At 41.1% G+C, this 25,717-nt stretch overlaps 1 protein-coding gene and 1 non-coding gene across 16 annotated transcripts in view; both read left to right on the top strand.

Annotated features, from left to right (window-relative positions):
• Window positions 1-622: 622 nt before the first annotated feature.
• The window catches only part of LOC117068709 (RNA-binding protein 12), a 38,398-nt gene continuing 13,303 nt past the window's right edge, over window positions 623-25,717 (top strand). Inside the window, exons 1-3 of one of the 15 annotated variants that reach the window (XM_033186244.1) lie at window positions 638-814; window positions 6,895-6,947; window positions 10,497-16,909. In XM_033186244.1, the coding sequence (XP_033042135.1) occupies window positions 10,519-13,323 (2,805 nt within the window). In that variant the 5' untranslated portion in view covers window positions 638-814; window positions 6,895-6,947; window positions 10,497-10,518 and the 3' untranslated portion in view covers window positions 13,324-16,909. Of the gene's footprint in view, window positions 815-1,481; window positions 1,503-6,862; window positions 6,948-10,496; window positions 16,910-25,717 lie in introns of those variants that run through there. The other 14 variants (XM_033186247.1, XM_033186245.1, XM_033186246.1 and 11 more) reach the window with 14 other exon arrangements.
• On the top strand, window positions 18,439-18,541 carry LOC117069206. Its single transcript, XR_004431448.1, has one exon. It is a non-coding gene; the product is annotated as a U6 spliceosomal RNA (small nuclear RNA).

Here is a 25,717-nt window from a genome sequence, read left to right as displayed (position 1 = left end):
TGCCCAGGCCGGAGTGCAGTGGCGCAATCTCGGCTCACTGCAAGCTCCGCCTGCAGGGTTCACGCCATTCTCCTGCCTCAGCCTCCCGAGTAGCTGAGACTACAGGTGCCCGCCACCACACCCGGTTAATTTTTTGTATTTTTTAGTAGAGACGGGGTTTCACCGTGTTAGCCGGGATGGTCTCGATATCCTGACTTCGTGATCCGCCCGCCTCGGCCTCCCAAAGTGCTGGGATTACAGGCGTGAGCCACGCACCGGGCCCCCGGCCTGCATAACCTCTTAAAAGCGGGGGAAAAATCAGGTTTTGGCTGTTTTGTCAGGATATAATAACTAGCCACCACGTTGTGGTCCATTTAATCCTCAAAAAACTTAGACGTAAGCACAATTTGCTCCTTCCGCGGAAACTGAAAGACGTGAAGCAATCTGCACAAAGTCTTGCAGTGAAGGGCCAAGCCGGACATTCATACCCAGCCCACCCGGCAGGGCCACTAGCCCAAGGTCGGTCCCGTGCGCAAACAGTCGCAAGCAGGTACTGAATATCCCCTCTTAGCCCAAAACCCAGTAACTTCCGGAGATTGCCCGAGACCTTCAGCGCGCTTGCGCGGCCCCTTGACGTCAACCACGCCGTTCCGCCCCCTTCTGGAACGCAGAGCCGCTGAGCGGGTCGACGGCCATTTTGTGAAGCGGCGAAGGAGGTGGTGGCTGCGTTGGGCTCCGGGAAGCCGTTCGGGCTGGGGCTGTCGGCCGCGGGGCGGAGGCACTCGCGCGGGGGGTAATTCGGGGTCTGGGTTCTGGTGCCGCGCAGCTTTCCCCGGTAAGACTCCCGCAGCCCTTGAACGGGCGGGGCTGTGCGGGGCTCGTGGTGCCCCTTGGTGGCCCGGGGCGGGGCCTTCGGAGGCCTTCGAGCCCGCGGCAACTAGCACCCCACACAAAGGGTCGGGGCAGGACTGCAGAGGGAGTGGGGTGCCACTTACGCCTCTGAGATCTGAGAGGATGCAAGGAGGACGCAAGAGAGAATGAGCCTGCGTACCGAAGTGGGGATGAGGCCGTAGCGAGGACGCCCCCGTGGTCTGAGAGGGGGCAGGTCAGAGCTGGCTGGCTCAGCGGCCTGCGAGCTAACGGGGACTGCAGTGAAAACACGTCTACAACCTGAATAGGGAAGATTTCTTGTCTCCCCCAGTGAAGCAGAGGTTATAACTACATGTGTGTTCCTGGAGGTGGGGAGATAATCGTAGTGAGGACACTCCCTCGACCCGAAATGGAAAGGAGGCCTTTGTGGCCTACCAGCAAAAGGGGACCCAGGTCACACCTGTGGGAGGAAGCTATAGTCTGTACATTCCTGTGAGTTCAGAAAGGAAGTCTCACAACCGGCCGCCTTCGTGGCCTGAAGGTGGAGGGGGTTGCAGTGAAATGCCTCCGAGGTCCATTGCTGGGGAGGGGCTTTACTCGAGGGTGTAGCAGTTTTGAGAAGCCGGCGTCTGAAGCTAGGAAGTGGGGGTAGGGTGAGTACTCCTCCCGAGGCGCTGAGAACTGTAGTAAGATGCCAGGCCTTTGGTCCCCCCAGTAGGGAAGGGGCTGCTGAGAGCAGCACTTTTAGGACTCCCTCGGGAGAGGATCCTCGGGCATTTCAGGAGGACGAGATCCAGAGGGCTGCGGAGGGTGGGTGCTTTTGATGGAGAGTTAATTGAGTTTCTCTGAAGCTTGGCTGTATTAGTTTGCAGCCACGTGAATTGGGTGGTAGGAGGGACTGTGAGAATCTACAGGTTAGTTAGTAGGATGGACGCCAGTGCAGCAGGTTTAGCCGCTAGGTTGTAAACGTGTGGGCTTTTTGTGTGCCTCCAGCGTGTGCTTTATCTGAGGGGCTCCTGTGAGGGTTACTCAGTATTGAGTGCTAACCATTATCTGCGTGGTGTCATGCTGAGAATTGCAGACTTTTAAGAGATTTCTGGGCCCTAAAACCCTCCTTGGCTCCAGGATTCTCAGAGATAACCTAATATAAATTGAAGTTGGTAGGGACCGTTTTATATTCAAGAATAGAGTCAGTGTAACCCACTGGAAAAAAGTGATGGCAACTGAAGGTTTGTTGAAGGGAGAGGCTAGGCTTGTGACTGCAGTATTTCTTTTAGAGCTTCTTGCTTGAATGGTTTGAAATGGTGTAATTTTTGCAAAATGCAGTCTTGGCAACAAGAATTGTCTGGGACCTTGTTAACTAGTGATTTTGTTAATGCATCTCAGAGCATCTGCAGTTGAGAAAAATCCCTCAAGTCTGGACACATAGGGAAATCTTGTTTTTTAAATTATAGAACTACGATACAAGACTGGTTGTACTCGTTTTTGAAATTTGGTAGTTTTGAAAAGAATGGAGGATTTCTGGATTTAGTTGAAAGTGTGTGCAGACATTTTCCAAGAATATAAAAAGAAGTTGGGAAGAACTGTTACAGGTGGTTCAAATAACGTTATGGTAATTCATGAAGAAAGTGAACTGTTTGGCGTGTTTATACAAAACATAATGAAGATGTGCTTAGTATATATTATTGGACAGATTTTTAATGAAACAGGAAATGCGTTTTTATATCATATGCTCGATTAAATGTTGATTATAGATTGTAATGTATAATTTTCACTTTCCTTATGTTTGAATTTGTTGGATGAAAACTGAAGCTTTAGAAATAATTGTGTAGTTACTTGCAACGTATTGTTACATGCTAATACCAGTACTCTTTGGTCTTCTTTCACCTTCTTTGACATGTCAAATGTTTTGATGACTGAGTATTGAGAGTTTGGGAGTTGTTAGTACAATTTTTAGATGTGAAACTTGATTTTGTGGGCCAGTGTGTTCCAGGTGCTGGAATCCAGTGACAGTGTTGATGGTTTTTACTCCATTTTGCAGAGAGCCACTCTGTCATTGTTGGAATGTATGTTTTCTTCTGTAGATGTTGTAGGAAGAACCAAGTATCAGTAGTTGGTTGCACAAAAGATGCTTTTAGATGCCCCTCCCTAAAATGCAGAGACTTCTATATCTTTTATATTTTTTTGTCTGGCCCACAAGTGCTTAATAGTAAATGGTCATGGAGTAAAGGAATATTGTTAAATGTTTTCAACTAAACAGCAAAGATAATTTTATCTAAACTACAGTTTTATCAGATTTTACTACCACACCCATATACTTTTTGGTTTGCACAAAATTTAATTAAGTTTGAAGCCAGCTTTTAAGACTCAAAAACAGTGAAAGTGAATGTGGTTGTTTAGAAGTATAATTTTGCTCTGAAGTGAAAATGAAGGTAGTGAACATTTTTGTTGGCGTTTGGGGGGATTGAAAAATAACTTAATATTTTTGACAGGAAGAATATCTTATTTAGAAATGTCTTCTGATTTGCTGCCTTTGAGTACGGAATGGAGGTTAATGGAAAAATTGAGCAATGCATTATAAAAAGTATACATCTCCATCAGTGTCAGAATAATTTTTTCATTAAGAATGATCCCAGACTTTGAAATATGGTCCATTTGGGAATGGGGAACAAAATCAAGTGGCTGAAACTGTGGTTGTTTCATAATGTTTACTATAATGTGATTATTACTGTTTTTAGCATTGTGCTCTTTGTGATTGGTTCTCTGTTGCTTATCTCTGAGGTGAACATTTGAGGGTTTGTTTCTTTTGGATCCGAAGAACCTAGCTCTGCTGTACCCTGGTTCTTGTTGATTAAAGAGTGATGAATGAACAAAGTGAAAGTTCACTTTTGGATGTTTACTACCAGATGAAGAGTGAAAATAGTCGTTTTAGTTTATGCCTTGACTTCTTGATGAAGAGATTTGTTGTCAGACATTTTTTTCTGAAATTCCAAGTGATTAGAATGGCTAGTAAATACGAAAGTCTGTCTTGTCATAATATGTTAAATTTTTGTAGCAGATACTTGTGATTTGTGCATGCATCTGGTATTTTGTCAAGTTGAACAAGCCTTTATGTTAGGACTAATTCCTAATACGAATGGAAAACATACTAAAGCCAGCTGCTTGTTTTAGATCTTCTGAAGTATGTCAGTGGCTTTAATGACAAATCAGGCCCATTTTCTCCTTTCCTATCGTTATGCTATATGTATAGATATAATATGTATTTTAGATGTTTTACTGTGTAGTTATTATTTTAGTCTTATCCTTCTAAAGTTCAGCAAAGCTTTAGGTGAATGGGGTGGATTTTTGAAATCCTGCATTCAGTCGCTAGCTGACATTTAGAATACAGGAATAGCAGTTTCCTGGAAAATAGTGACACTTATATGAAATTCTTGTAGTCTTTACAAAGTGAGGTGTCAAAACAAGTATTTCAGTTCTATTTCCATTTACCTTTCCCTTTTGAAGAGGTATAATACCAAGGGTTGTGAAGTTCTGACTTGTAGCATCAACTTTCTGCATTATTTTTCCTTGGTATGGGGTGGGATGGATATTCCCCTTTGCTGAAATAGAAGAGAATCATAAATTTCTGTCTGTATTGATTTTGTGCTTTAAGTTGTACACATAAAACTTGAACTAGGTATTTGCCAAATTCAACTGGGCCTTTTAGCCTTAACTTGTGGAATGAGAATGAGAAATTTCTTCCTTTTAAAGGTAATTTCTGGTAACCTTTTAGGAATTTTTGAGAGTAGACCTGGGGAGTTCCCTTTGAACTTAACTGACTGACCCCAAATTTGTCTTTCTCAAGATGGACATACAGTATCTTTTGAGTTTGGAAGGGAAGAGGCTGAGAGGAACCTTCCTACCTTATATTCAGGCATATGCCCTGGCCCCATACCTGACCTTTTGAATTGGAATCTCCAGTAGGGATCAGATATTTATTACAAGTTCTAGAAACTAGAAAGTTACCCTGTTGTGTGGCTGCTGGAGTCAAACCTGTACGTAAATATTTGCAGTACTTCATGCTCTTGCTCATTCTGTTTCACATTTCCCTTTGTCACCTGTTAAACTACTAGATATGGCTTTTAAACGAAGAATTTTTAAACTCCTTAGACTTAGTTAGGCTACGCCAGGCGCGGTGGCTCACACCTGTAATCTCATCATTTTGGGAGGCTGAGGCATGCGGATCACTTAATGTCAGGAGATCGAGACCAGCTTGGTAACATAGTGAAACCCCTGTCTCTACTAAAAATACAAAAATAAGCCATGTGTGGTGGTGCATGCCTGTAGTCCCAGCTACTCCAGAGGCTGAGGCATGAGAATAGCTTGAACCCAGGGAGAGGGATGAGCCTAATGAGCCTAGATCGCACTACTGCGCTCTAGCCTGGGCGACAGAGTGACACCCTGTCTCCAGAAAAAAAAAAAAAAGACGGCCGGGCGCGGTGGCTCAAGCCTGTAATCCCAGCACTTTGGGAGGCCGAGACGGGCGGATCACGAGGTCAGGAGATCGAGACCATCCTGGCTAACACGGTGAAACCCCGTCTCTACTAAAAAAAATACAAAAAAATTAGCCGGGCGAGGTGGCGGGCGCCTGTAGTCCCAGCTACTCGGGAGGCTGAGGCAGGAGAATGGCGTGAACCCGGGAGGCGGAGCTTGCAGTGAGCTGAGATCTGGCCACAGCACTCCAGCCTGGGCGGCAGAGCGAGACTCCGTCTCAAAAAAAAAAAAAAAGACTTAATTAGGCTAGATTTCTAAGAGATTAGGCTAGATTTCTAAGAGATTAATACAATAATTAATACAATTTCTGAGAGATTAATACAATGCTCTAGGTTTTTCAGTGTGTTGATAACATATTTGCATAGCTTTTTGTGGCATAACAATCTCACTGTTCTTCAGCAACTTGAGTAGTTGACTAGAAGATGAATAGTTTGTCCTTTAGAAAATCACATAGAATTTTTGAAAAATATGTTTTCCTTTTTGGTGATGAATATTAAGGTCACTAGTTGTATTTTGGTCTTGGAATATACTAATTTAAGATGAGCATCATTTGGATAAGTAGTCATTGGTAATCTTAATACTGAACATTGGCGAATTTCTTCTCCGAATTAAAACATGACCTTTGAAAGAAATAAAAAGTAAAAAATTACCTTTGAATATAGTTGTCTAGGCATTTGGTCATATATGCTTGTGACTTGTTAATAACTTCACCAGTTTTGAAGAAATGACAGTGAAAGATGAGTGACCTGTTTTTATTTTGGGATATACTCTTATTATGTCAGGCATTTTTAGGGTGTTTTTAAATTTATTTTATTTATTTAATTTTTTAAAATTTTACAAATTTTTGGGAACTGTTGTGGTGTCAGAGGAAAAAACATTTTCCCTTAATATTTTGTTAATATTTTGAGCTCCAGTGGAATTAGTCCTTTATAGCAAGAACTCATACTTCATTTGTTTTGTGATGTTGGATGCTATTTTGTGCAAAATAAAATATATTGAAAGAATAATTGCAGTAGTTTCCATGAGTACCCTTGAATTGCTATTTTAAGTTGTCCAAGAATTGTTACTGTGCGAACTTGTGCCTTTTCATCACAAATTTGGTGAGAACCTGGGGAAATAGACTTGTACGGAGTTTTCTGGATTGGTTTAATTATAAAGTGATCAAAGCAATTAGCAGCTGTGAAGCTGAGCTCTATGACTGTTTTAATTTTCAATGGATTCGTTATTGGGCTAAGTTATGACACTCTTGATGTATGTAAATATATAAATATTTTGAGATACTCAAATTTGAAAGCAATACCAACTAAAAAGCATGTGCAGGATTTTGTTATGGTGTCTTTCCTTTTTTTTTTTTTTGATATGCATTCTAATGAAGTACTCTGGTGGTTTCAGACTCGCCTTCGTAATGTACAGTGTGGCCTGTGCGTGTTGTTTTGTGTTTCCTGCATTGATTTTTGCCTCCGTTTATTCTCTATTGCAGTCTAAAAGTTGGTTTTAATTGGTTGCCCACAGGATTGACTTGGCCTCTACTTCTTGTTAAGAAAATACATCTCTTGTTTTATCAGGTAAGAGATTTTGAATAGAGAGTTCATTTTTATACAAAATAAAATGAGATAGCTTATTAAGAAATATGAAAATATGTGTAGCAACTATATTGGGTGTGTGTTTTTGTTTGCTTGTTTTTTGTTTTGAGACAGAGTCTTGCTCTGTCGCCCAGGCTGGACTCTGTTGCCCAGGCTGGAGTGCAGTGGTGCCATCTCGGCTCACTGCAGTCTCCACCTCCTTGATTCAAGCACTTCTCAGCCTCAGTCTCCCAAATAGCTGGAATTACAGGCGCCTGCCACCACGCCCAGCTAATTTTTTTGTATTTTTAGTAGAGATGGGGTTTTACCATCTTGGCCAGGCTGGTTTTGAACTCCTGACCTTGTGATCCACCTGCCTCGGCCTCCCAGAGTTTTGGGATTACAGGCGTGAGCCACCGCCCCGGCCGGTGTGGTTTTTTACAAGTTTATCTGAGGGATGGGGGTGGGGTAGATGGGTGCTTCGAACAGTTGTTCTTTTGGGGGTCAATTTCATTTATATGGATGTTTTTCTCTTACTGTTTTCCTGATAGGCAATAAGTAGCTGTTTTATTCCTTAGTAGCATTTTAGACTACAAATACAGATACTTGTTATTGGTATGTTTATTTATATTTCCTAAAAGTTTAAGTATAGATATTGGGTCACATGTTTTAGAGTACAAATTTTAGACTTTAAATGAAACTTTAGGAAGTGGAATCTAACCCTCCTGTTTAAGTAACTAAGATAGGCCCAAGGTAGGTTGAAATGACTTAGCTGTCAAACAGTTACTTAGTAACAGAATAACAGATACTTTTTTTTTGTTGTTGTTGTTTTACTTTTATTTTTTGAGGCAGAGTTTCGTTCTTGTTGCCCAGGCTGGAGTGCGATGGTGTGATCTCTGCCTCCTGGGTTCAATTGATTCTCCTGCCTCAGCCTCCCTAGTAGCTGGGATTACAGGCACCTGCCACCATACCCAGCTAATTTTCTTGTATTTTTAGTGGAGACAGGGTGTCACTATGTTGGCCAGGCTGGTCTTGAACTCCTGACCTCAGGTGATCCACCCACCTCAGCCTCCCAAAGTGCTGGGATTACAGGCGTGAGCTACCACACCTGGCTGCAGATATTATTTCATATTTTTTGGAAGCTAGAAACAATTTTCCTCATCAGATGACTTTATGAATAAATCTTGTATTCCACTTTGGTTTCATATTCCACCCTTTCCAGCTGGTAATCTGAGGCAGATTTTCAATAGCATATTCTTGTGTACCTTGTACAAAGTTTCAGTAAATCCCTACTCTTAACAAAAAATGGCTTGAAGACTTAACTGTGTTTGTCACTTTAGCCCTGTGTTTAATTTTTGTGTTCTTGGGACTATATCAAGTTCCTGTTTTATTGTCCCAGTGCAAACTAATATCTCTGTCTATCTCATGTTGTTTTGAGTACTTTGATTGCCCATGATGTTTCCCCTATACAAAGTGATTAAGCGTTTTTTGAAGTTGAACAGTAAATACTATTGCATTTTGCATATAGCCACATAATTCTAGATTGAGCAAGGAATATGAATTTGATTTAATGACTTGGAAACTGCTTGATGAACCTCCTTATAGGCTGCTAAATAGTAAATGAGAAGAGAGACTGTTGGTGTGATGTTTTTTAGCGTTAATTTTTCTTGTTGACTCTTGAAGTTTGTAAATGAAAAGCTTTCCCACCCTTCCCAAATTTCTGGTGCTTTATCATGGCCTCACAAAAAGCATTTTCTGTTTGCCAGTCCATTTTTCTGGATTAAATTTGAAGGTGGCTTTTATTTTTGTGTTTTGTGTCTGTGAGAAAACTGTCAAAACCAAACAGTCTGTTTCTTGTTTGAATATGGCAATCGTAATACTGAGTTATAATTACAGATTTTGTTGCATTGAATTAGTATTTATATAATATTTGACATTGAAGTTACAGAATTCTTAGAGCTTATAGCAGAAAATCTTGCCACTTCTAATGTTCTTGAGAAGTAATAAAACCGTATCTCTTCATTAATTTATAACCTTTCTGAGGGTCATAGAGCTGATTTTATAGGCTTATATTTAAAAGTTGACTTTTCAGGAGGGATGCAATGGCTCACGCCTGTAATCCCCACACTTTGGGAGGCTGAGGAGGGTGGATCACCTGAGGTCAGTAGTTCGAGACCAGCCTGACCGACATGGTGAAACCCCATCTCTCCTAAATACAATTAGCCAGGCGTGGTGGCGCATGCCTGTAATCCCAGCTACTAGGGAGGCTGAGGCAGGAGAATTACTTGAACCCGGGAGGTGGAGGTTGCCGTGAGCCGAAATGGCGCCATTGCACTCCAGCCTGGGCTATAAGAGCGAAACTCCATCTCAAAATAAATGAATAAATAAAAGTTGACTTTTCAGATGGGTTGGAAAACACCCGATGTTATTGACCACCTTAATTTCAAAGTAATATGTTTCCCAGTCCCAGTAATTGGGTTTGTGTCACTTTCCAAAGGGCTGCCCTTGGATATGCTCTTAGAAGCCTTTAGAACTGAAATTTGAGGGGAACATTTCTTTTTTGATTATGTGAGAAGAGACAAGATCTAAGGAGATCACAGAGATCCTACAGGAGTGGCGTAAATCCAAGACTGTAACAGCCACTGAGTAATTCACACTCTGGTTCTAAAACAAAAACAAAAAATATTTTTTTTGTCAGCCCTCTCCTGGGGAAAATAATACTTTAAAAAATTTTATTAAATAGAGGATTTGGTTATGAGTCATTGGACCTGAGTTTTAATTAAAATAGTCACAGTGAATGGGACTATAACCAGGTTCTACTTTTGGGGGTAATGAATAAAGGTAACTCAGATTTTGTCTATCCTATTCAGGAGTTCTTTTGGCTTCTTGGTATGTCTTAACCTTGTTTATAATAAATAATTCCATATGTAGTTTTTTGTAATCTGTAAGGCAGATCGAAAAGTTGTAGGATGAATAAAATAATGGAACCAGTTTTCATTTGAATCTACTTTTAAGTATTATTTACAATTCATTAGTATTTTAGTTTTTTGCTTCTGTTGGATTTTGAGACTGAGCTCTATAAAATCACACTCTTGATAATTCTATGAAATTGTCAAGAATATAGGGAAGATGCAAAGTCAGTTTTTAATATTAACTTTGATATATTCTTTGCATGCTTTTTCCCTATAGATTGTTAAACTTTGTTTCCTGATTTGACTTACACATTTCTTTTAAATCTTACTGAATGATTAGTGGTCTGAATGATGTTATATGTATTTTATTGTCCTACAGTTGTTTTTTTCTTGAACTTATTGAGTCTTGGGACTGAACTCTTTCCAAAATTAATGCCTTCTGGAAGTTGAAATTGTCTACGTTTTACATTGTAAATGGCACGAAATATTCAGTTTTTAGAATATCTAAATTAAAGACATTGCCTGTGATAGCTTGAGGGAATATTTGAGGGCCTAATATGGTAGCTGGTCATTCTTGTAGCTAAAAACTTGGTGTGATAAACAGGAGTCTGACCTGGCCGTTGCCTTTTCTCATCTGCAGGTGTGTGTGGTTTCAGCGCAGCATGGCTGTGGTCATCCGTTTGCAAGGTCTCCCAATTGTGGCGGGGACCATGGACATTCGCCACTTCTTCTCTGGATTGACCATTCCTGATGGGGGCGTGCATATTGTAGGGGGTGAACTGGGTGAGGCTTTCATCGTTTTTGCCACTGATGAAGATGCAAGGCTTGGTATGATGCGCACAGGTGGTACAATTAAAGGGTCAAAAGTAACACTATTGTTGAGTAGTAAAACGGAAATGCAGAATATGATTGAACTGAGTCGTAGGCGTTTTGAAACTGCCAACTTAGATATACCACCAGCAAATGCCAGTAGATCAGGACCACCACCTAGCTCAGGAATGAGTGGCAGGGTAAACTTGCCCACAACAGTATCCAACTTTAATAATCCTTCACCCAGTGTAGTTACTGCCACCACTTCTGTTCATGAAAGCAACAAAAACATACAGACATTTTCCACAGCCAGCATAGGAACAGCTCCTCCAAATATGGGGGCTTCCTTTGGGAGCCCAACGTTTAGCTCAACCGTTCCAAGCACAGCCTCTCCAATGAACACAGTCCCGCCGCCACCAATTCCTCCAATTCCAGCGATGCCATCTCTGCCACCAATGCCATCCATTCCCCCAATTCCAGTTCCTCCTCCAGTACCTACATTGCCTCCTGTGCCTCCTGTGCCCCCGATTCCCCCAGTTCCTTCTGTGCCACCCATGACCCCACTGCCACCAATGTCGGGCATGCCGCCCTTGAATCCGCCACCTGTGGCACCTCTACCTGCTGGAATGAATGGCTCTGGAGCACCTATGAATTTGAACAATAACCTGAATCCTATGTTTCTTGGTCCATTGAATCCTGTTAACCCTATCCAGATGAACTCTCAGAGCAGTGTGAAGCCACTCCCCATCAACCCTGATGATCTATATGTCAGTGTGCATGGAATGCCCTTTTCTGCAATGGAAAATGATGTCAGAGATTTTTTCCATGGGCTCCGTGTTGATGCAGTACATTTGTTGAAAGATCATGTAGGTCGAAATAATGGGAATGGATTGGTTAAGTTTCTCTCCCCTCAAGATACGTTTGAAGCTTTGAAACGAAACAGAATGCTGATGATTCAACGCTATGTGGAAGTTAGCCCTGCCACAGAAAGACAATGGGTAGCTGCTGGAGGCCATATCACTTTTAAGCAAAATATGGGACCTTCTGGACAAAGTCATCCCCCTCCGCAGACACTTCCCAGGTCAAAATCGCCCAGTGGGCAGAAAAGATCAAGGTCAAGATCACCACATGAGGCTGGTTTTTGTGTTTACTTGAAAGGGCTACCATTTGAAGCAGAAAACAAACATGTCATTGATTTTTTTAAAAAGCTGGATATTGTGGAAGATAGTATTTATATAGCTTATGGACCCAATGGGAAAGCAACTGGTGAAGGCTTTGTAGAGTTCAGAAATGAGGCCGACTATAAGGCTGCTCTGTGTCGTCATAAACAGTACATGGGCAATCGCTTTATTCAAGTTCATCCAATTACTAAGAAAGGTATGCTAGAAAAGATAGATATGATTCGAAAAAGACTGCAGAACTTCAGCTATGACCAGAGGGAAATGATACTAAATCCAGAGGGGGATGTCAATTCTGCCAAAGTCTGTGCCCACATAACAAATATTCCATTCAGCATTACGAAGATGGATGTTCTTCAGTTCCTAGAAGGAATCCCAGTGGATGAAAATGCTGTACATGTTCTTGTTGATAACAATGGGCAAGGTCTAGGACAGGCATTGGTTCAGTTTAAAAATGAAGATGATGCACGTAAGTCTGAACGCTTACACCGTAAAAAACTTAATGGGAGAGAAGCTTTTGTTCATGTAGTTACCCTAGAAGATATGAGAGAGATTGAGAAAAATCCCCCTGCCCAAGGAAAAAAAGGATTAAAGATGCCTGTGCCAGGTAATCCTGCAGTTCCAGGAATGCCCAATGCGGGACTGCCAGGTGTGGGACTGCCCAGTGCAGGACTTCCCAGTGCGGGCCTGCCCAGCACAGGACTGCCTGGTTCAGCAATAACCAGTGCAGGACTGCCTGGTGCGGGAATGCCTGGTGCAGGAATACCTAGTGCAGGAAGTGAAGAGCATGCCTTCCTGACCGTAGGATCAAAGGAAGCCAACAATGGGCCTCCATTTAACTTTCCTGGTAATTTTGGTGGATCAAATGCCTTTGGGCCACCAATCCCTCCTCCAGGATTAGGAGGAGGGGCCTTTGGTGATGCTAGGCCTGGTATGCCTTCAGTTGGAAACAGTGGTTTGCCTGGTCTAGGACTGGATGTTCCGGGTTTTGGAGGTGGACCAAACAATTTAAGTGGGCCATCGGGGTTTGGAGGGGGCCCTCAGAATTTTGGAAATGGCCCTGGTAGCTTAGGCGGTCCTCCTGGTTTTGGAAGTGGCCCTCCTGGTCTTGGAAGTGCCCCTGGGCATTTGGGTGGGCCACCAGCTTTTGGGCCTGGCCCTGGCCCTGGCCCTGGCCCTGGCCCTGGCCCAATCCATATTGGTGGTCCCCCTGGCTTTGCATCTAGTTCTGGAAAACCAGGACCAACAGTAATTAAAGTGCAGAACATGCCCTTTACTGTGTCTATTGATGAGATTTTAGATTTCTTTTATGGCTATCAAGTAATCCCAGGCTCAGTGTGTTTAAAATACAATGAAAAAGGTATGCCCACAGGTGAAGCCATGGTGGCCTTTGAGTCTCGGGATGAAGCCACAGCTGCTGTCATTGACTTAAATGACAGGCCTATAGGTTCAAGAAAAGTAAAACTTGTATTAGGGTAGCCATTCACATCATTCTTTATAGGGTAGATCTTCATATTGCTGTGATTAATGCATCCAGATTGTTTTCCTAGTATTTCCAGGTTAGAACCTGTGGATTGTTTCAATTGCATATAGCTTGGTTTCCATAACATAGAGCATTGGTTGACTGTTTACAGAAGACTCACCAGGATAAACATTGCTGTATGTTACAGTAAAGCTATCTGGAGAGAACACATAAATGATTTTGGCATACCATTAGAGAAACCATTTGTAAAACTCAAATGACCACATAAAGCTTATCAAGGAGTCTAGATTGGTTTTGTTTTATACCATATGGGATGAAGAAAATAGAAATGTCAGTAAAACTCATTGAGGGTGCTTTTGCCAGCTGCTGAAAATAGGAGTTGGCTACTCTCAGAATTTGGTTTAAAGCTGGACAGATTTGCTTTGTTATAGGGTAAAGCTTTGTCTAAAGTCCTCATTTTCTTTTAAAATTGAATAAAATTTCTGTATACAGATTCATTGTATGTACCTTTATTGCTTCTTAAGGGTCCTTGCTGTATAGACAGTCCTGCTTCAGAAGTTGCTGCTTTGTTTGTCTAATTGACTCATTTGTAAATGAGCAGAACTGTTTTGTTGGTTTTTTCCCTAAATATAAAAGTCCACACTTGGTTTGTGCTATAACCTCGAACTTTGATTTCTAATGTCACATTTAAAACTGTGTGGAATAAGACTTGCCACAAAAATAAACTATGGAGTCCTTTACCTACCAGAGCCTTTTTGGTTTGACCGCCACGATTTAGGTTAGTCAGTTTAAAAATTGTTCATGTTGTTTGGATGGTATCAAAAACCAGAAACCACTTTTAATAATGTGTTTAAGATACTTGATTTGAAGTCCTGTTTATGATGGACTAATTGTAGTATCAGTTTCCTCCTGTCCCAATTTATGTGAAATTTTGGCCTTTAAACAAAGAGGGGCCCATTCATAAGAAAGTGTTATATCTAGGTTTCTAAAACTGAAGTTGAAATTATCTTTGATAGCAGTAGTAGTATAGAATAAAAGATCCATATGCTGGTTCATAGATTGATATGTGTTAGTCCTGTTATTTGGAGGCTTTTTGGCATAGTTGTTCGATCAGGAGCCTGTTTACTAAAAGTCTTCATACAGAGTACAAGTGCAGCCGCCAGAGGGGAGAAAATTGAGATTCTTGACCCTTTCATAATCTTTTCTTTGGTATTCAGGACACTAAGGCAGGAGGACCACATGAGTTCTGGTTGGTAAGTGTCCTTGTCATGAAAACACTTGCCTTACAAGGCTCTAATTATGATTACTTTCCCTAGTCAATGCTCTGAAGATGTGTCACATTACATTATAAACAATATGGAAGGGGAGATAGGTGAGATGATAAGAAAAACAAATTTTCTCACTGTCATAAAAGGCTCTAATTATGGTTACTTGTCATGAGAACACTTGCCTTACAAGGCTCTAATTATGGTTACTTTCCCTAGTCAGTGCTCTGAAAATGTATCACATTATATTATAAACAATACAGAAGGGGAGGTAGATGAGAGATCATGAAAAACAAATTTTATCTTTTACATGGCCCCTTTGTCTTCGGTTGAAACATCCCCAACATTTCCTACAAATCAGTGTACTTAAAAAGGGGTCAGTCTTTTAAAGTAAGTATTTCCTATTAAAATATATACAGTGCCTTTTTGGTGTTGTGAGTCAGTGGAACACTGAAATATAGTGGTTGTGTAATTTAGATTTAAGAGTGGCAACAGTTTCATTTGATAAGATTTGAAAAGGCTTTTTATCACTACAATCTTAGAGGATTGACAGTACAGGATTTTTGTTTAAGGGAATGATTGTTTAGACTCAAAGAAGAGGTGACTGTGTTGTGGGTCTTTTGACAATTCATGAATACAAATTTGCTTTGACAGATCACTAGATACTGCCTCCTCAATTTAAAAAGCAATATAACGTTTGTATATGCTGTTTAAGTTAATGTTAAGTAATCATTTCTCATTCCAAAGACAATGCAGAAAACTTCAGCACTGCTTGAGAGTTGTATTTCAACCAGAGATATTTTCCCCATTGGAAAACTATTTTCATTTTAGAAAAATGGGTTGTTTGAAGATGAAAGTCTTTTATCTTATTTCACAGTTTATTTTGGTTATATGTTCGTACATTCTTATTAAATATTTCATACACTTTATTGCAACTACTTTGTTATTTCTACATCTTAGATAAATGCTGAAAAGGAAAACTTGATTCCATTGTTCATCTAATTAAATAAATTAAGAAAAGAGCGGTTTGTGTAGAAATTGGAGAGAACTGTGTTTTATATGAATCACAACAGTGCTCGTTGTGGAATGTAATTAAATGCTTTGCCCTCTGGAACTTGATTTTTGTGTATCTGAGACTTATTAACAGTGCTAACTGCTAAGGATACTGTTTATCTTGTTCTGGGCATTGGAGTTTCAGTTTTTAAAAAATTCTTGAAAATGTATTCTGTGAAACTACTCATACCTCTCTTCCTGCGAATTTTCTCCTAAGAACTAGGGTTGGGGTAGAAATGAATTGACATTATTTTCTCATTTGCTTTGTATGGTATGAAGGATTTGTAAAGCTTTGCTCAAAGTTGTGTGCATTTGTAAACACTATCTTGATACTTTCAATTTTATGTGTAAATTTTATTGTCTGCTTTTGGTGATTCTGACATTAATGGAAGAGAATATTTTCCATTAGATTTAATTTTTTTTCCTCTCCCTTCTGCTGATTTTTTTTTTATTGGTGTTCATTTTTCTTTTGATTTAAAGGATTAGAGAAATCTACAAATGTATGTCATAAATAAGCAAATTTGTAAACTTTTCTGAACTTTAGTGAAACATTTAGTTTACAAGCATAATTTGGAGGTGTGTTTTGTGTTTACACTGTAGTTTGGATGTACAATTATTATTAGTGGCTTTTTAAAAAATGAAACAGTGTTAAGTGAAATGTAGTTCCTAGCTTTGTACTCCAAGTTGTCACAGCATCAACAATGAAAATTCGATTAGGAAACTTTATTTAAAATTTCAGATAGTAATATTCTATGTAGTTAAGGCCAGTCTTAACCCACTGGATGAAAATCTAGGACTGTATGGAAGTAAGCAAACATACACATTTTTAGGTGGAAATAGTCAACCTTGCATAAAAATAAGGATGCATGAAAGCCTTAAACTCCAACTCCCTTTTACTGGAGTCTGTGGTTGTGTACAGGTATGGGCCAAGTGTGTAAAAATAAAATCTCATTAATTTTAAGAACACTCGGGAAATGAGTAAAGAAAATGTAAGATTGCTGCTAGTCAAATCTCTTGGAAAGAATTTCTGGAAGTGGTCACTTTAAAAATTATTTTCCATCCTTGCAAAATTGCCACATTTAAATTGTTTTACTGGCAGTTCTATAGTAGTCCAGACTTTAGAAACCAAACACAATAAAATGGCTTGTTGCCAATATGGCCACAACATTGCCAGCAAGTATTGCCTTGGCATCATTCAGCAGAGGTTTTTGTTTATAAAGATGAAGTCTTGAATACTGTTCAATAAACTTGTCAAAAAATAAAACAGGCTGATGCTTTTAATGCTTTAACTGCACAAAAGTACTGAGCTATAATATTATTTTGTCAGGGTTTTTTTTTTTTTTTTTTTTTAAACCTGAAAATATTTTGTGCTTTTGGAAAGGTAGATTTGGTAATCTTGGAGAGGTAAAAATTGTTGCTTATCCTTGCCTGCTAATGCTGAAGTGTCAAGAGAAGAGGATACTTGGAAGGACAGGGAGGAAACTTGATTCTAGTTCAAGTCCATAGTATCCACCTTTTTAGAATTTTATGTGTGTGATGTGTTGGCAAACAAAGCTCTTAAAAAATGTTGAAAACTTTTTATCTGAAGGAGGTTAGCTTGTATTAGAATTTGGATACCCAGCGTGTTTTAGAAGGGGCTAGACATCCATAATTCCAGGTAGTAGTCAAGCCATTATTAAATAATCAGGGTTTGGCTAAGCAATGGACAAATCTCTGAGTGAAATCAGCTGCCTACAGATATCCAGAATGGCTTTTACCATCTGAAAGGGGTGGACTGTGTGATAATATGTCTCCTTTTCTTGTTCAGGAGAGATAGTTATGTAATTCACTGTTACCTGCTTTCCAGTGTTTTACAGCAAGAAATAGTTCATCAATTATGTGCATCATCACTAATCTCCCAAAAGTAGAGCTTCTATGGGATATGGTAGAATCTAAACTTAATGGCTTTCCTTTTTTTTTTTTTTTTTTATTAAAAATAGCTTTATTTCAGTCTCATCTTTTTAGTACAAAATCTGGTCATTTTGACTTGTAAAATGTTCTGGGAAGAGTGGTAGTAGCACAATTCTCTGATGTCATAGTGACTTTTCTGGGAAAACCCGTCTCTATTCAACAACATAAGCAAGTTCATCTCCTGCTCAGGTAAATGGTAATTTTCAAATTTTATTTTTTTTAAGATGGAGTCTCGATCTGTCACCCAGGCTGGTGTGCAGTGGCGCGATCTCGGCTCACTGCAACCTCCACCTCCCTGGTTCAAGCGATTCTCCTGCCTCAGCCTCTCAGTAGCTGAGACTACAGGTGCATGCCACCACGCCCAGCTAATTTTTTTTTTCTGTATTTCTAGTAGAGATGGGGTTTCACCATGTTGGCCAGGATGGTCCGGATCTGATCTTGTGATCTGCCCACCTGGGCCTCACAAAGTGCTGGGATTACAGGTGTGAGCCACCGTGCCCAGCTGGTAAATGGTAATTCCTTGCCATGCTGTTCTTGAGTTTATTCTTGTTGCTTTGGCTGCTTTGTGTTAGAGTCTCAAAAGCATCCTAGAGTATGACTCCTTTTCTGGATCGACATAACTAGCAGTGAGCAACCATGGTGGTATGCTCTTCTACATACTGCTCTATCACTGGAGTCCAGAAGGAGAAAAAAGCTACCTGACATAAACATTTCAGACCCAAGGACAGAAGGGCAGCACTCTAAAAGTCTAGGGCCAGGAAAGAGTGCTGGGAAAAGTCAACCACATCCCTTGAATTCTGTCAATAGCCCCACGGACCTCCTTCCAGTGAAAATGTTTAAGGTGTGCTTGCTTCAGCAGCACATATTAAAAACTGGAATGAAACAGAAGATTAGCATGGCCTCTGCGCAGGGATGACACGCAATTTGTGAAGCGCTCTGTATTTTTTTTAATTAAAAGAAAATGTTGAAAGTTAGGGCATAGAGACTCAGCAAATATCATAGAGAAGTGGTAAATGGCACAGCTGAACATTGGAATTGGCTCCCCAGTTGTTCCAGACATCTGGATTTTGACCTTAGTAACTACTAGTCTCAAGTCATTTTTCTTAATTGATGATTTGCCATTTCATAATAGGAGGAGAAGATGACTATTTGGTTATGGAGCAATGACCAGCAAGAGAACATAATTCAGTATGAACAGTCAAAGGTGTTGAGTGAATTTAACTCATTTTAGGAATGAGCTGTACTGTATTCAAATGGGCTACTTGATGGTTCATTCCCTCCGCTCTGCTGCTGTTCATTTCCTCCCTTTGCTTGCTTATATAGTAAATCTGCTCGTAACCAGGACTTAAAACTCTTAGACTGAAGCCCCTTCTCTGCTGTCTGTAGCCCCAGCCTCCTAATGGGTGGGAATAGTTCACTCATAGCTTTTGATTAGTGGATAAGACTTGTAAGGCTGGACGTGGTGGGTCACACCTGTAATCCCAGCACTTTGGGAGGCTGAGGTGGGAGGATTGCTTGAGCCCAGGAATTGAGGCTAGCCCAAGTAACATAGCGAGACCCTGTCTCAAAAAAAAAAAAAAGCCTTGTCACTTAGAGTTTGTGCTTCATATCAAATGATAACCACATTGTGCTACCACAAGTCACACAGTGGAAATGATTTAAGGAGTTTAGTTTCTTTTTGTTGTTGGTTTTTTTTTTTTTTTTTTTTTTTTGAGATGGTCTTGCTCTGCGGCCCAGGCTGGAGTGCAGTGGTACAATCAGCTCCCTGCAACCTTGACTTCCTGGTTTCAAGCAATCCTGCTTCAGCCTCCTAAATAGCTAATTTTTTTTTTTTTTTTTGTAGAGACAAGTAAATGCGGGGGGAGGGGTGGTGGTGGAGTGGAGGGGTAGTTTCACTATGTGGCTCAGGCCGGTCTTGAGCTCCCGGGCTCAAGCGATGCTTCCGCCTTGGCCTCTTAAAGTGCTGGGATTATAGGTGTGAGCCACTGTGCCTGGCCTCAGTTTCTTAAAAGGTTTTAAATCACACCAATTGGTACCAGTGCTGCTGCCTCTGATTGCCTTGATTTTTCTTTGATCCCACTTGGAAGTTTGTTAATGCTACACTCCACTATACTCCACACATTAGACTGCAGTGGGGGCTGGAGAAGTGGCACAGCCTTTATACATAACTCCCTTCTGTGGTTTGGCCTATGGGACCAGTAGGGTCCCTGTTCTGTAACTGTGACTGAAGTGATGGACGTTAATGCAACTACTGATTACTGATGTAGATATGCTGCTTTACTTCTGTGACCATTGAATTGACAGATTGGAATTGGAAACACCTGTCACCTTCAAGCTTTTAAGACAACTTCACATGAATGTACAGCTTAGCCATAGCTGTATCTCATACTAACAGATTTTTGCAGTGTTGTGCACCCAGCACTTACACTTTGGTGGAAAAGCAAAATAAGATTCCTGTTCTTCAACAGTGTAGGGTTTTAAGTCACAACTAAGTGCTCGGTTGTGCTTAAACTCGGTACATTTCTATACCACGGGAATCAGAGGCTTTCCTGGCCATTTGCTAAGTCATGGTTAGACAGGAACAAGTGTAAACTAGTCTGTCGTAGCTTAGTTTCCTGTTGAAATATTCCTTTGCTTTCTCGTCTTCCCTAACATGTAAATTCTGAAGACCCATCTTAAACTCTTCCCCAGTGTCCCAAATGAATTTATTCCATTTAAGGGGCTTGCATTATGAAAAGTAGGTTTCTTTTCCAAGAGCTCTGGTCTGCTTTTGTTCATTTGCTCATCTCCTTTTGTGCTGTAGGAGATATATACTTCTTCTGTGCACATGTGGATGCACAGGTATTTGGTGATGCCTCAGTCCTGGAGATCATCAGGAAGGCGATATAATACTGTTGTCTCAGGCACCCCACAGGTGATAGGCATTAAAAGAATGTAGATTTCAGCCGGGAGGGATGGGGGGCAGAATTGACTACCCTATAGATGTCCTTTGAAAATTTTGATACAGATCACAGTTTTTAGAGGTGAGTTCTACTTTGTTTGCACTATGCATGGTTGCTACTTAAAATTTATTGCTTTGATCAAGTCCTGTAAATGTGGAGTCCAGGATTTCCTACCTTCCTGCCCCAGCAGTCAGACAAGTAGGGAGAATTATATTCCATCTTTGTGCAAGGCTAACGTTAGCATAGATCATGAGGGGAGACCGTATGAGTCTCACTGCTCTTTTAGTGGCAGGGTAGATTTCAGATTGGGGTGAATTACAAAATGTGAACTGTTGCTAAAATGGTTGGATATAGAAATAACATTCTCAGAATTGATTCGTGGTTCCCTTAGTTATGTGACTTAGGACATTATTTCCCTCTGGCCTCAATGTTTCTTTTACAATATGGGATTAAATTAGATAAGCTTGTGTCCGGTTTTAAGCTTCTGTGATTGTATGAACCTAGCCATTCGATTTCTGGAAATCTGTACTGAGTTGGGACCTTAAACTAAAGTGACCAGGAATGGAGCTCCAAATTTTGATCTGGGTACTTCTCTCCTGGTTTCCTTAGTGTGGTAGTGATTCCACACTGTGGCTTGAGAAATTCAAAGGGGAAGAGTCATCATTTCTCCTTTGGGGGCTGTCCCTGTCCTGCTAGTTATATCCTGGAGTAGGTGGACCAGAGGCATTCCTCCTGGATCCACTCCTCCTTGGTCCCATGAACCGAGAAGGAGTTAATGATACTGCAGAAGGACCCAAAGGTGCATTTCCCTGTTTGTGAGCACCAAAAGCGACAGTTGACACTGGGTACTTACTCTGTGCCGGGCAGGGGATACTTTCCATGTCTGTCCTCATGTAATCCTCACAACCTTGTAAAGTTAACATTATTATCCCTACTTTACAGGTGGGGTAATCCAGGCAAAGAAAGATAATAGGGGAAAACAAAGATGTTTTAATCATGGATGCCTGTATGACTCCACAGGTAGAAACCCTCCCTCAACTATCCCCATCTCCTCCCTGACTTTTAGGGAAAGTGGGAGGCCACTGGCAGCAGTCTTTTGTCATGGATTCTGAGCTGCTGGGGAAGGAGCTCTGCCCTGATCCAGTGCCTTTTCAGTTTGCCAACTCCAACTGTAGTGTGGAGGGCCCTTGCCTGTTGGTGAGGCATCTTGGCCTCCACAGTCAGGCTTATGATTGCAGAAGCGGACCTGAACTTACTTTATTGGTTTTTTTGTTTGTATTTTGTTTTCGCGACAGAGTCTCACTCTGTTGCTTAGGCTGCAATGCAGTGGCGTGATCTCAGCTCCGCCTCCCGGGTTCAAGCAATTCTCCTGCCTCAGCCTGCCAAGTAACTGGGATTACAGGTGTGCACCACCATACCTGGCTAATTTTTGTATTTTTAGTAGAGACAGGGTTTCACAATGTTGGCCGGGCTGGTCTTGAACTCCTGACCTCAGGTGATCCTGCCTCCCAAAGTGCTGGGATTACAGGTGTGAGCCACTGCACCCAGCCTGAACTTATTTTGAAGTACTCATATGAAGACTTTGTGTTAGTGTGTTCAGAGTCTCTAGGCAGAGAAAAACACGCACTCCACTACAGTCCTATCCTACTCTTGAGAGCCTGTTTGCAGGTTCTAGCAGGGGAGCACAGCTACTCGTATATCCTTGACCGAGGACCAGTCCTCCTGTCTCAGGAATGGTTGTCCTCTTTGATGGAGCATGCAGCTTCAGGAGGGATGCATGTGAAGCAGTGAGAGATGCAGGGGACACTCACCTAGCCAGGCAGCTCAGCCAAATCAACCCTGGTGATTAATGGGGTGACAGATGGCACAGCCAGATCGCCCTCACCTCCCCCATCCTGCTTTTGAAGACCATGTATTCCTCCTCAGTTTGCTTCCTTCTCCATATCCAGTTTTGTCCTCAAGTTATTTTTTAAAAGTTAGTTGTACAGTGGTTAGATTTGTTCAACTTTGGATAAGCCTTTGGGGATGTTGGAGTTAGATTAGTGGCTTCCGGTTTTTTGTTTTTGACCGTCACCCAGTACAGCAAAGTGGGAAGCCTTGTGGCCATTTTCTTTTTCATATTTTCCCACCTTTTAGTTTTTGTGTGCACATCTTAAGCTTTGTAGTGTTGCCAAATACTGCGTCAGCCTGACTCCTTAGTACTACATGGATCTAAACCAAATTTATTGTTGAAAATTTCAGTTTATGAGCACCATTCAGTAGCCCTTAGTCATATGTATGAATAAGGAACGTGTAGTTTTATAGAAAGGATTTTCATATTTTGGTTCAGTTTGTGACCTATGAGGAATATCCTTAGAGCTGCTGATGTAAATTTGGAGAATCCCCAAGTTAGAGAAGTAGGGATAAGAAAATTTGTCTACCTTCTCTGTGTCCTTTGATGAGGCCAGAAAGGAAAAGAAGAGTGGAGGTGGTCGGTGTAGTTTGTCTTTTCAATCTTACGGGAAAACATGTTCAATGGGTGGTCCTTTGTAAGCCTATGGAGGATTTTCTGAGTGGCTTTCAAGACTTGATCCTGCATCTGTGAGCTGATTGATCCAGCATGCCAAGGTAGGCAACAGGAGTGTGAGCATGACACTGGTTTATTAAAGGAGTGACCCTGCCACCCAGACCTTCAGCCCTCTATGCCACGTTCTTGCAGCCTCTGTGCAACTTCTGTTCATTACCTGGGGTGGATAAGGAATTGGGAATTGCAGGCTGGTGCCTTTCCTGGTTAGGGCTTTGGAAGTGGAAGAGGGAAGTGTTAGGGACTGATGAATGAATTTCAGCTCATTTGGCACTGAATTAGATCCCACTGGACCCAGGAAAAATCTTCTAGGTTATGAACAGGAAAATTAGAATCTCCCAAGGCAGGGGAAGGGCAGCCATAGAAAACGAAGTGCAAGTTACTCCCTTGTAGCAGAGAATGGGATTCCCTATTGACAGTAGTATGCTGGTAAACTGGTTGGCAGGGTGAAGGAAGCCATTACTTTTTCTGTTGCCCAATTTCTGTAGTTTTAAACTTACCAAGGCCACCTACTTACACAATTTCCTAACATGTAACAGTTGGCTCTTGCAAGCCATACGAGCTTGCGCCAGCACACTGCCGCAAACTTCCCTCAAGTATTTGAATTCCTGTTATGTGCTCAGGTATGTGCTGTGTGGCAGGAGAAGCTGCAACAGTATTTATTCTGAAGAGTTTTGTCATTTAGTTGACAGGCAAGAAGCTGGAGAAACATCGACAGAATACAGTCGTGTGGCATGAATTGAATATAGTAGCCCAGAGTGAGAAGTTCAGTATGGAAAGATCATGAAAAGGGAAGCATATGTATGCTAGGCTTGAAGGATAATGATAATAGCTAACGTGGTCATAGCAGTTCCAGACTCTGTACTAAGCATCATGCATACATTATTTATATTAATCTAAAGAAATAGATACTATCCCCCACTTTACACCTGAGGAAACTGAAGTTTAGTGAGATTAAGTATGTTGCCCAAGTTATATAGATATGACATCAATTTAGTGTTGTAGTATGTCATTATTGTGGCTAGGAAGGAGTAAGGCCAGTATTTGGAGCCTGGTCACTTCACTGCAGAACCCACACTCTTGCCCACTGCATCAGATTGCAATTGACTATAGAAAGGGGGCTTTTCAAAGAGAGAAAAAAGTCTAACAACAGTCCAAGGTTCGAGATCAGGTAGGAATCAGAATATTTGAGTTCTAGTCTTCATTTCACTTAACCATATACATGGCCTTAGCCAAACCACATCTTCCCTCTATGCCTTGGATCGAGGGACTTGAATTAGATGGTCACTCAGTTCCTTTTTATTTCTCACATACTGTGAATTTTAAGTTATAAAAATGGGAATGAGTATGCCTTTCTTAAGGGACAGTGAGAGAATGTGCCCTGCTAGGGCACATCGAGGTTGGCAGGAGTAAACAGAAGAAAACAAACTAGAAAGGGTGATTCCCAAGTGGTAGAAAGCAGAGGCAGAAAAATGTTGGAGCTGTGGACTCAGCTGTTCCATTCGCAGCACCTGACTAGCCCCAAATGGAAGGGTGGCGGGGTGGGGACATAACAGAGATGATGAACTGGTATTTTGTGTTCGATGTTCCTAGAAAGCCTACTTCTCTCTCGGTGTCTCAGCAGCAGGTCAGAGCTAGATTTGGGTCATTTCTGAGGATCCTTGAGTTATTACTCTTTTCCTAGCATTCATAAATTTAACAGATATCAATAGACACCTGCTATGTTCCAGACATTGGCACAGAAGCAAGGCTAATCTGGTCCCTCTGCTTGTTGAAGTTACAGTCCAAGAGGAGAAATACATAATAAGGAAGTTACACATTTTGATAGGATTATAAGAATCGGAATTTTGTTGGATTAGAGTCAGAGAATGTCTGTGACTTCAACATAACAGATAGGAGGGGACTGAGAGTGGAAATGGTAAAACCAGTTAAGACTATTACAGACATCCAGCCAAGATGTGCTTGGTGATGAAAGAGTGCACAAATATCACAAAAATAAGTGATAAAAATTTTAACTTTTATTGACTCAAATGTGATATTTAATATGGTTCTGGAAGATTTTGGTCCTAAAAAGGAGGTTGAAAGTCCCATGGGGCTAATTATAATGGCAGTATATGAAAAATAAATGAATCTGGTTTAAAGTAGGTAGTTGTTCCAGACATGTAGGACAGAAGAGTGACACGAACAGTTTTAATCACAGATTTCTAAGCAGATGTAGGCTTAGAGGTAGATTTCAAAGGAGATGAAACATGTTTTGGAAGAGATTAATAATCCCATGGTTTATAGATCATTTAAAGGAAATATTGCTCAAAGGATAGAAAACTACAGGTGGAAAAAATTTGTTTCTAAAGAGTTGTGATTTCCAGTGAGAAAGAAAAGGAGACAAATCTGTGAAGAACAAAAATGCTTGCACAGGAAGCTCTGACTTCAGAATGGAAGCCAGGCCTCCTTAGGGGGCATCACATCAGTGAGAGTCCAGCCCCTTATGCTATTGAGGCACACATGAGCCCACAATGGTATGGTTGGGGTTTGATTCTGAGTTCAAAAAACTGCAAAAGGATGTAGTCCAGGAAAAGTGGTATAATGGTAATGATTAGGAAGGAATAGTACACCAGGA

This window comes from Trachypithecus francoisi, unplaced genomic scaffold (genome assembly GCF_009764315.1).
Source record: "Trachypithecus francoisi isolate TF-2019V2 unplaced genomic scaffold, Tfra_2.0 Lachesis_group21, whole genome shotgun sequence".
Taxonomy (NCBI): Eukaryota; Metazoa; Chordata; class Mammalia; order Primates; family Cercopithecidae; genus Trachypithecus; species Trachypithecus francoisi.
Note: the sequence above shows the minus strand (reverse complement) of the source record. Positions and strands in the feature narration are given on the sequence as shown.